The sequence below is a fragment of the Heptranchias perlo genome, chromosome 11 (genome assembly GCF_035084215.1).
Source record: "Heptranchias perlo isolate sHepPer1 chromosome 11, sHepPer1.hap1, whole genome shotgun sequence".
NCBI lineage: Eukaryota > Metazoa > Chordata > Chondrichthyes > Hexanchiformes > Hexanchidae > Heptranchias > Heptranchias perlo.
This window is the reverse complement of record NC_090335.1, coordinates 18,659,936-18,672,028: the sequence shown is the minus strand read 5'-3', so window position 1 is coordinate 18,672,028 and position 12,093 is coordinate 18,659,936. Positions and strand designations below refer to the sequence as shown.

Below are 12,093 nucleotides of genomic sequence, written 5' to 3'. Positions count from 1 at the left end.
CTCTTTAGTATAGTTACAAATGCAGTAACTAATTCAGAGAAGGTTCAATCGACTGATTCCTGGGATGAGGGGGTTATCTTATGAGGAAAGGTTGGACAAGTTGGGCCTGTATACACTGGAGTTTGGAAGAATGAGAGGTGATCTTATTGAAACATATAAGATCCTGAGGGGATGTTTCCCCTTGTGGTAGAGACTAGAACTAGGGGTCACAGTTTAAAAATAAGGGGTCTCCCATTTAAGACTGAGATGAGGAGAAATTTTTTCTCTGCGGGTCGTGAGTCTGTGGAACTCCCTTCCCCAGAGAGCGGTGGAGGCAGGGTCATTGAATATTTTTAAGGCTGAGTTAGATAGATTCCTGATTAATAAGGGTGTCAAAGGTTATAGTCGGTAGATGGGAAAGTAGGGTTGAGGTCACCATCAGATCAGCCATGATCTTATCAAATGGCAGAGCAGGTTCCCGGGGCCAAATGGCCTACTCCTGCTCTTAATTCGTATGTTAGCATGCACAAGTATGTGCTTACAAGTACGTCCTGCACCTATACAGTAACAGGTTAGCGATCAACTTCTGCTGGTTTAATCATGACTTGGCCTTGCCCCTTGTAATTGGTTTCATGCTTCAGTGAAGGTATGTAGAGCTTATCATTAATTGAGCGTAGTAATAGTTTGCAGGAATTAACAGTTAAATCTTGTTTTCTCATGTAAGCTATTAAGCAAGAAAACCATTCAGCCCATCAAACCTGCTCACTGCACAGTCTGTACATGGCTATCTCAATCTTGGACCCTCCCTCTTTCTCCCCCCCCCCCCCCCCCCACCCCTGCCTCAAAAAACAAAAGACAGCAAAACTTGCTAAATCAGAAATTCTAAATTTTCTTCACCCAGTTTTACTCCCAAGCATTCACTGGCCAAAGGGGATAAGTGGGTGGAATCTGCTCCTGGGTATCTACTATGTGAGAGCAGTCTGAGGTAATGGTCCCTGTAATTTTGTTTTTTGCACTATCCTATTGGAAACACTATTCTCTCCTTTCTGTTTTCCTCAACTGTGCAGCCATGTGGAGAATCGTCAAGCATGAACCATGTTCTATTGTATAGGATGTACGTCAAGTATTTGGCACATAGTTAGTTGCTGCTAAGTTACTATCTTTTAAGCTTAAAAAAAATCTGGAAGTAAAAAAGTGACCATGAAGTGGTTGGATTGTTGTAATGCCCTTTAGGGAAGGAAACCTGCAGTCCTTACTCGGTCTGTACTATGTGACTCCAGCCCCACATCAACGTGGTTGACTCTTAAATGCCCTCTGAAGTGGCTTAGCAAGGCACTCAGTTCAGGGCAGCTAGGGATGGGCAATAAGTCCTGTCGAAGTCAGTGACATTCACATCCTGAGAATGAATAATAAAAAAAAAGGTCCCAAGGTGCCATTGGACGAGATATTTGGAGGGTTGACTATAAATCCTATTACAGCGTTACTTGTTGGAATCACAGGGAAAACAATTTCATAGGACTTTTCAATGGACATGCCGATTTCTAATAATCTATTTGGTGGCATTGAATACGGGGAGTCCAGTCAATGGCCTATTATGTAATTGAAAGTAGATAAGACTGAAGGTGTTTTTGGTTGTTATTAAATTAGTTGGATAAAAGCTATTGATAAGGATGAAATAATGAAAATCAGTGGTTGTAGCTACCAGGATTTTGCTCTCTCTAGTTTTGTTTGTTCTCTTAGAATATTTAGTGTACTGTTAGCTGGGAACCTTCAGGAATTAGGGAGTTTTTGAGAGGTGAGAAGTGACTTGTTAAAATTTCTTTGCAGCCTTGAGAAAGTAAACAGCATGTGCAGATCAGGCCCTTCTGAGGTCTGGACCATAGAATCATCGAATCACAGCACAGAAGGAGGCCATTCGGCCCATTGTGCCTCTGCCGGCTCTTTGAAGCAGCTATCCAATTAGTCCCACTCCCCTGCTCTTCCCCCGTAGCCCTGCAAATTTTTCCTTTTCAAGTATATATCTAATTCCCTTTTGAAAGTTACTATTGAATCTGCTTCCTCCACCCTTTCAGGCCGTGCATTCCAGGTCACAGTAACTTGCTACGTAAAGAAAAAAAAATCTCCTCATCTCTTTTTTTTCCCCAAATATCTTAAATTCGTGTTCTCTGATTACCGACCCTCCTTCCAGTGGAAACAGATTCTCCCCATCTACTCTATCAAAACCTGTCATAATTTTGAACACCTTGATTAAATCTCCCCTTAACCTTCTCTTCTCTAAGGAGAATAATCCCAGCTTCTCTAGTCTCTCCACGTAACTGAAGACCCTCATCTCTGGTACCATTCTGATAAATCTTCTCTGCACCCTCTCCAGGGCCTTGACATCCTCACATCATGGGAGACTCTGTTCTTTAAAAAAAAACAGAAGAAATGCTCTGCCTCTAGTTACAGTCACAATGTTTTCGTTCGCTTAACAGTTTTGTAGTGCCCTCTTAGCTGCCAAGCAACGTTAGCATGCTGGGGCGATCAGGTCCTTGTGAGCTCAGAATTGCAGCAGACACCAGGTTTAAAAAAAAACAACCAAAAGTGACCAAATAGGGAATAACCGAGGATGTATCTTTGAAAATAGACCTATATCGCTGAGTTTAAGCAGGAAACATGTTCTAATGCTGAGAGACTTATTGGTTGAGAATTGTAGAATGTAACTTTTTTGGAAGGGGGTAAAAATCAAAATAATTAAAAATAGATTTAAAATCTGAATAATAATGAAATTTAAATAGACTCCAAACTTTCTGTGCTACTTATCTCGTTGATAGGAAAAGAAAGATGGCAGACAGAGGAACAGAGGGGGAAAGGCTCTGCAGCAGCACCCCATGCAACTGCAGCAGTCAGATAGCATCTCAGTACGTCACATAACATTGAAAAATCCTATTAGGGCAGATGTCACAGACAAAAGGTTTACTTAGGATTTTTCAATCGAATGCTGGTGGAACATACACGTATATGCATATATTCTATCTATCTATTATAATTATATTGTAATAGATATAGATAATTATAATGAAAGGATTGAAGAAGTAGACACAGTTGATTGAGGACATGCTGGATTAAAACAGTTTTGCGTTTGGAGAAGTGATCAAATTATTTTTGGAATCACAACTGTGGGACAGACTGTGACAAAAATTAAATATTCTTGCCTAGTTTTGGTTTTGGTAGCTGTACCTTTTTTAAATCCAGTCACAATGCATGAAGAGTTTTAAAGCCAGCTGCATCTAAATTCTGTGTTCCCTGCCTAAATTATTACAAATATTGAGGTATGTTAGGTTTTCCCAAAGTTACAGGCTTGAGAGAGGATCAGTGCCACATCATTCAAACATAAGTGAACTAATCACACATTATTTAAGTGTATAACTGACCGTTCTTTTTTAAATTGAGTTGTTAGCTAATATAAATCCAGGAAATCCTGGCTACTATTTTCAGGGGTATTTAAGTAAGTTGAGTGGATCAAATCGGATAGAATTGGTTTGCAACCTTCAAGAGCTAGGTCGGACCAGTGTAGCTCCCACAGTAGTGAGCAAATAGAAGAAGAAAAGAATCACTGTGTATAAAATGTTAATTTAAATGAATAGAAATTGAGCATCGATTATTGTGAATGTTTTTCTTCTCCAGGAGCTGGATAGTGTTTCTACAGTAAATATGGGGCATATCACTGTTGTTTCTTTACACTTGTTTATCTTTTAAATGCATTTCCTTGATTGTCAAAGCATGAAACATGGTCTTGATGTTGTAATGCTTTTCATAGACTGGAGATAATCCTGTAAAGGCGCAGGATAATTACAGTAGCACAAATCATTTGTTTTTTAAATTTGCTCTTGGGATGTGGGCATCGCTGGCAAAGATGGCATTTATTGCCCATCCCTAGTTGCCCTTCAGAAGGTGGTGGTTGGCCACTGCCTTGAACAGCTGTAGTCCGTGTGAAGGTACTCCTACAATGCTGTTAGTTGTGGGGTCAAAATCCTGGGACTCCCCAACAGTGAAGGAATGACAATATATGTCCAAGTCAGGATACTTGGAGAAGAACTTGGAGATGATGGTGTTCCCATGCACCTGCTGCCCTTGTCCTGTCTAGATGGTGGAGGTCGTGGGTTTGGAAGGTGCTGTCGAAGAAGCCTTGGCAAGTCGTTGCATTGTATCCCGTGGATAGTATACACTGCAGCCATGGCGTGCCCGTTGTGGAAGGTGTGGTTGATTTAAAACCAAAATTAGAAGGATAGCCCTGTTTCATTATCCTGGCCACATTACAATAACTTACATGGATATCGGGGCTAGTGAACATATTCTTGAGGTCACACCTATGACAGCAATCTTAAAATATGGAAGCCAAAAAATCTAGAGTAAAGATGGAAGAAAAGACCCCAAAACTTTGTACAGATCTTTTTAAATTTTTGAATTTATTTTTAAACTTAACATGTTATGTATCTTGTATCATGCGAGACTTAAATATTTTCTGGAGTTTGGCATTAAATTTCATGTACACTGATAGCAATCATTATTTCAATGAACAAATCCTTTGTTTTGTTACTTTATTTACAGATGGACAAAAACGGAAGAAATCATTGAGACGGAAATTGGACTCACTGGGCAAGGAAAAGAATAAAGACAAAGGTGAGCAATCAATGTATTAGAAGTGACTGAAGATTTAAAAAGTCTCCTGGAAACAGAGAGGGTTCAATGCTTGAAAACCAACATCTTTGTAAACATCGGCACTTCAGAACAAAAAAGCAAACCTTACCTATGGTAGCGATGTAAAAATAATCATCTCTATTTTCTGCAGTTGGTTTCTGTTATATGTAGTTGTTATGATCTGGAATGCACTGCTTGAAAGGGTGGTGGAAGCAGATTCAATAGTAATTTTCAAAAGGGAATTGGGTAAATACTTGAAGGGGAGAAATTTACAGGGATATGGGGAAAGAGCAAGGGAATGGGATTAATTGGAAAGCTCGTCCAAAGAGCCGGCACAGGCAAGATGGGCTGACTGGCTTTCTCCTGTGCTCTATGATTCGATGGCTCCTGTGGCGGAGGGAGAAAGTTGTTGGTCAGTCTATGGGTAGTGTGTGCTTTTCTGAGAGTTTTGCTTCTTCGTGTATATACACAGGTGGGTGAGAAAGCAATATGGTTAATGAAAGATTTGGGATTTTGTGAGATGAGTTCAGATAGTCAAGTGTTGAAATATTTTTGATTGGTTCATAGTTCCCAGAAACAGAAATCAATCATGATCTTTTAGCCTGTGGACATTTTCTGACATACCCTTGATGCAAAACTTTTATACATAGATTTTTGCAACTTTGCACCTTTAAATTCCATAAAATATAATTTTAAGAACACAAGAGATTTGCTTTTTGTTTATGACTCCTATTTCTGTGTACATTGACTTTGTAAATAATGGCTTGCAAGGGCAGCCCTAAAGTTTTAGGATATAGCGGAGGGCACAGATGCGTTGTGTATCAGTGTGCTGGGAGTGTGTAAGGTTACAGAATAACCTTGCATCAAAAATTGAACTCATGGACCCCTGCAACCACTAATCAACCTGTTTTTCTTTGTTTTCATGAAGTCTCCCTTTAGCGCCCTTAACGTAGTAAAATGTCTCCAGGCGCTTCACAAGAGCATTATCAGACAAAATTTGACACCGAGCCACATAAGGAGATATTAGGACAGGTGACCAAAAGCTTGCTCAAAGATATAGGTTTTAAGGTGCGTGTTAAAGGGGGAGAGAGAGGTTCAGGGAGGGAATTCCAGGGCTTGGGGCCTAGGCAGCTGAAGGTACGGCCGCAAATGGTGAGGAGAAGAAAATCAGGCATGCGCAAGAGGCCAGAATTGGAGGAGTGCAGAGATCTCGGAGGGATGTGAGGTTGGAGGAGGTTATAGAGATAGGGAGGGGCGAGGCCATGATGGGATTTGAAAACTAGGATTAGAATTTTAAATTGAATTTTAAAAATTTAAGAATCAGTGTGATCCATGACTCCGTAGCGAACTTCAGCAGACGTATAGTGAGTTTGAACTCTGGATGAAGTTTATCTGGAAAGCATTGAATACCAGCTCCAAGGAGGAGGCAAGAGTTAATCCACAGTCAGACCATGTTGGTCCTTCTTGAGTTCCTTAGCAAGCTTGTGGTACAACCTCCAATTCTATTCATACAGGATTTGTTTTTTTACTTAGGAGTTGGATTTTCTCTGTTTTCATGTTAATTTGAAATAGCCCTACCTAAACAAAGATTTCAAGGGGTAGGAGATAACACATGCTCTTGTATAAATATTGCACTTTTGAAACTGTCAAAGGGCACTTTACATTACCATGTGTGATAATATCAAACTAGTTGCTCTGGTTGCAACAGGGTAAATGATGTAGCTTTTCAAGTATTTTCTAAACCAGGAAGTCCTGTTGATACAAGCCCTTTAAATGAGTCTTGCTAATGAATCCTAATTTGAATAGTTACTCAAATTAATAACCTGTCACAAGAAACGTGAATTTATGTGTAATAGCTCTGTTACACACATCAGATTGGAAATGAATCAGACAAATTTGACAGGCAAAGGTTTTTTATATGCTCTGTCCCAAGAAAAAAAATGCCCTTTTTGATTTTATGGTTTTTCAGCAGTGATGATGAATGCCCTAGTCGATTTTAAAAATTAGGAAAAAAACGTACAGCCATCGAGGCATCTGGTGCCAGAATAGAAGATCGAACATTATCAGGTGAAGCTCCCAGCACCAGAGACCCAACAATCATATCCATAGTGGTGCTTTCATACAGAGGGCTTCATAGGGTGCAGAATAAACTGGATGTTGAGCAGGGCAGAGAAAGGGGCAACAGGAAGATTTTTGCAGTGAACAAGTGGTCAAAGATCAGGGTTGTTAGAAGACTTTTTAAAAAGCAAAGATGGAGGAGGTAATGTGGAGAGATTTAGGGAGAGAGTTCCAGAGGGTAGGGATGTAGTGGCTGAAAGATCAGTCATCAATAGTGCAGCAGAAGGAGTAATCCAGTGTCGATGGAGTGTAGGTCCATGTAGGAATGCATCGCTGAAAGAGATCCTTTGAGGTAGGATGGGGTAAGGGCATAGAGGGATCTGAAAATGAGAACCAGGAACTTGAAGTCAAATATCTTGAAACATGGGGAGGCAATGCAGATCAGTAAGGATTGGGGTGATGAGAGGGTGATTTAGTGCAGGTTGCAGTATTCTGAATGAGGTGACCATGCTTGAGTTACTGAAAGTGTTTTGCATGCCTTAAGAATAAGAAAATGTAATAACAAGGGATATGTCAGGCCCTTGACAAATGTTAAATGAGACAAATAATTAAAGGAGTGACCCTGTGCTTCAGCTGTTAAGTGTTGACGTGTTTGTGGCTAGGACTCCCCGCTAGGTCAAGAGAGTAAAACAGTCTGCCAACCAATTAGTGTGACAAGATTGACCAGGGACTGTTCTGATGATGAGTGCCACCACGGAAAGTTCAGTAACACCAGCTCCTTGTACTTTACGTCTTACCAGTTAATACATAAAGATCTGAGACCATACTCAGTGAACACTCTACAGGCCTGTATTAAGGAGACCTGATGAGTCATTCTACTTGAGAACAGTGGGATTTGTACTTTCTTAATCTATTTCCTCTTAATACGCATAAGCTCAAGTAATTTATTGACTAAAATTTATTTAATAAATTTTTTGAAAAATGACAACTCATTGAGTTAATGGTTAAGGGGGAAATATTCTAACATTAACCATGGGATGCACAGTAATTAGTCCTGTGGAATATAAGGTAATGTAATGTTATCACCATATGAAGTCTCAAGTGACATCATTATCTCTAGAAAGATCCTTCACACATCTGCAGGAACATAATAGTTTTGTTGATTAATCCTGTTACTCACTCTGCTGGCATCACATTAAGAATAGCATTTGGCATGCTCTGAGGACAGCTATAGAATAGAATGAAAGAGCAGTTTCATATTATTACAATGTGGAGAGTTGCTTTAGTTCCAATGGAAATGGTATCACAAGATTTTCATTTTTTTTGCCTGACTACGTAATTTTTTTTCAAGTCTCAGTGAGACACATCTGGTTCAGATCATGATTTGTCTCACCCTTTCATCTCTGGCTCAGGCCACGATTTTTTTAATTGATTCCTGGGATATTGGCGTCACGAGCAAGGCTGGCATTTATTGCCCATCCCTAGTGCTGTCACAAATCTGAAGTAACAACAAGTTAAGTTATTGAGGTTGATGTGATAGTGGTTTTTAGAGAGAGCTGAGAGAAATCTGGAATTCTGTTTCCCCCAAAAGGCTGTGCTTGCTGGGTCAGTTGAAATTTTCAAGACTATGATCGATAGATTTTTGTCAGGTAAGGTATCAAGCGATGTGGAGCAAAGGCAGGTTAATGGAGTTGAGCCACAGATCAGCCATGAATAGTGGAGCAGGCTCAAGGGGCTGAATGGATTACTCCTGTTCTTAATTTACATCCGTGGTGATGCAAATATTATTGTATGAAGCAGCTTAATCTTGCCCCAGTTTGGCTAAACTGCCTCTACTTCAATCCACCAAAGATGGCAGCTTGGGAGAATGCAATGTGCACTTTGTTCAAGCCTCATTGTAGATTATTGCTGTTGTAAAAGTAGTCATTTCATTTTTATGTATTGATTATAATGAGTGATGTTAATTGCAGTTTATTTTTGTCAGGTAAGGGTATCGAGATATGGAGCTAAGGCAGATAGAGTTGAGGTACAGATCAGCCATGATCTAATTGAATGGCAGAACAGGATTGAGGGGCTGAATGGTCTACTCCTGTTACTATGCAGAAATTGGAATCTCTTCTTCATATCAATGCCAGAGGCATTACGTTGTTTGTACGCCTTTCTCTCTGCCATTCCTTCTCTCAGCTCTCTCTTAAAAACCACTAACACAACCTCAATAAATTAAATTGTTGTTGCTTCAGAATTTGTATTTTCTTTTTCCCTTTTTTGTTTTGTAGTCAGTTAAAAGTTATCTTTGGAATTGGAAGAATTTATTTTTATTTTGGTCAGCTAAGTGTTTGACTCTCATGAAAACCCTTCTTGTAAGACCTTGTAAAATCAGTTTTTATTACCAATGTAAAAACCTTGTTTGGGGGCAGGGGGCATGTGTTTTCTAGTTTTTATTTTTAGCATATGAAAACAGAGCCAAAAAAACCCAGTATAAATTCAGAGAAAATCAGTTTTTATTTTGAACATCACTAAACCTCAAGATAACTAGCCAGCGACTAACAGTTAAGCTAAATTACAACCCACAATTATTTACACAGCTCACACGCACCACTTTTATTGGTTTCATTAGAAGTTCTAAAACTAATGCAGTAATACTTCCCACGGCTAGAAAATGTTGCTGAGCTATTTTAGCAGTGAAGTACATATAAAGTATCTGTGAATGAACTGTGTGCTGCAAAAATGTTGACTGAGCTCATCACCATTGTGAAGCACAAATAGTTTTAAAGTCTGACTGAAATATGAAATAGCTAATGCTAAAATTTAAGTTTGCAGTATGTGCTATGAACAGTATACTGCAATCATTGTATGCAGTGTACCCATTTTGTTTCAGTGGTGGAGCACTGGGGGAACAGTGATCGCAATATCAAAATGTTTTCACCCAGAGGGTGGTGGGGGTCTGGAACTCACTGCCTGAGAGGATGGTAGAGGCAGAAACCTTCAACTCATTTTTTAAAAAAAAGTACCTGGATGTGCACCTGAGGAGCCGTGACCTGCAGGGCTATGGACCAAATGCGGGAAAGTGGGATTAGGCTGGGTGGCTCGTTTCTCAGCCGGCGCGGACACGCAGGGTCGAATGGCCTGTGTAGTAAATTTTCTATGATTCTACGTTTCTATGATTGTCTATCATTATGTTTAGAATAGTTATGGAAAGGACAAGGAACAATCAAATGTGAAAATACTTCAGTGGAGGAGGGCTAAATTCAGTGAGTTAAAAAGGCGTCTTGTCCAGGTGGATTTGAATCAAAAATTGGTAGGCAAAACAGTAATTGAACAATGGGAGGCCTTCAAGCAGGAGATGATTTGGGTACAGAATAGACATTTGCCCACGAGAGGGAAAGGAAGGTCATCGAAAGCTAGAGCTCTCTGGATGACTAAAGATATAGAGATTAAAATGAAAGAGAGTATGAGAATAGATTAGTGGCTAACATAAAAGGAGACCCAAAAGTCTTTTATAAACATACATAAATAGTAAAAGGAAAGTCAAAGGAAGGGTGGGACCAATTAGGGACAAAAAAGGAGATCTTGTGGAGGTAGAGGGTATGGCTGAGGTACTAAATGAATACTTTGCGTCGGTCTTCACTGGGAAGCAGGAGTAGGCCATAAGGCCCCTCGAGATTGCTCCGCCATTCAGTTAAATCATGGCTGATCTTCTACCTCAACTTCAATTTCCCGCCCTATCCCCATATCCCTTGGTTCACTTAGTGTCCAAATAGTCATCAATCTCCGTCTTGACTATACTCAACGACTGAGCATTCACAGCCCTCTGGGGTAAAGAATTCCAAAGATTCACAACCCTCTAAGTGAAGAGCCTTTTCCTCATCTCTGTCCTAAATGGCTGCCCCCTTATCTTGAGACTATGACACCTAGTTCTAAACTCTCCAGCCAAGGGAATCAGCCTCTCAGCATCTACCCTATCAAGCCCTTTAAGAATTTTATACATTTCAATGAGATCACTTCTAATTCTTCTGAACTCCAGAGAATATAGGCCCATTCGACTCAATCTGTCCTCATAGGACAACCATCTAACCCAGAAATCAATCTAGTAAACCTTTGTTGCATCCCCATTAAGGCAAGTATATCCTTCCTTAGGTAAGGAGACCAAAACTGTACACATTATTCCAGGTGTGGTCTCACCAGAGCCCTATATAATTGCAGCAAGACCTCCTTACTCTTATACTCCAACCTCCTTGCAATAAAGGCCAACATACCATTTGCCTTCCTAATTGCTTGCTGTACCTGCATGTTAACTTTCTGTGATTCATGTACAAGGACACCCAAATCCCTCTGACTACCAACATTTCTTTGTCTCTGACCTTTAAAAAATATTCTGCTTTTCTATTCTTCCTACCATTTCACATTTCTCCACATTTTACTCCATCTGCCACCTTCTCGCCCACTCACTTAACCTGTATATATCTCTTTGCAGCCTCTTTGCGTCCTCCTCCCAGCTTACTTTCTCATCTAGCTTTGTATCATCAGCAAACCTGAATACATTACACTCGGTCCTCTCATCTAAGTCATTGATATATATTGTAAATAGCTGAGGCCCAAGCACTGATCCTTGTGGCACCCCACTAGTTACAACCTACCAACCAGAAAATGACCCGCTTATTCCTACTTCTCTCTTTCCTGTCCATTAACCAATCCTCAATCCCATGAGCCCTAATCTTGTGTAAGAACCTTTTGTGTAATACCTTACAGAATGTGTTTTGAAAATCCAAATATACTACATCCACTAGTTACACCTTATCTACCCTGCTAGTTACACCCTCAAAAAACTCTAATAGATTTGTCAAACATGATTTTCCTTTCATAAAACCGTGTCGACTCTCCCTAATCATATTATGATTTTCTAGATGCCCTGTTACTATGTCCTTAATAATGGATTCTAGCATTTTCTCTACTATTATTGTCAGGCTAACTGACCTATAGTTCTCTGTTTTTTCTCTCTCCCTCCTTTCTGGAATAGCAGGGATTGTTCTAGAATCTAGAGAATTCTGGAAGATCAAAACCAATGCATCCACTCTCTCTGCAGCTATCTCTTTTAAAACCCTAGGGTGTAGGCCATCAGGTCCAGGGGATTTGGCAGCTTTCAGTCCCATTAATTTCTCCAGTACTTTTTTCTTTTACTAATATTAATTACTTGAAGTTCCTCACTCTCATTAGACCCTTGGTTCCCCATTATTTCTGGTATGTTTTTTGTGTCTTCTACTGAGAAGAAAGATACAAAATATTTGTTTAACATCTCTGCCATTTCTTTATTCCCCATTATAATTTCTCCTGTCTGCCTCTAAGGGCCCCCCTCCATCCTGCACCACTGAATCCGGG

General features: G+C 39.9%; 1 protein-coding gene across 4 annotated transcripts in view; it reads left to right on the top strand.

The window, feature by feature from the left end:
- The window catches only part of LOC137327145 (rho GTPase-activating protein 6), a 514,589-nt gene that overhangs the window by 398,771 nt on the left and 103,725 nt on the right, over positions 1-12,093 (top strand). For all 4 annotated transcript variants that reach the window (XM_067992647.1, XM_067992648.1, XM_067992650.1 and 1 more), the window contains exon 3: positions 4,570-4,641. In XM_067992647.1, the coding sequence (XP_067848748.1) occupies positions 4,570-4,641 (72 nt within the window). The remainder of the gene's footprint in view (positions 1-4,569; positions 4,642-12,093) is intronic.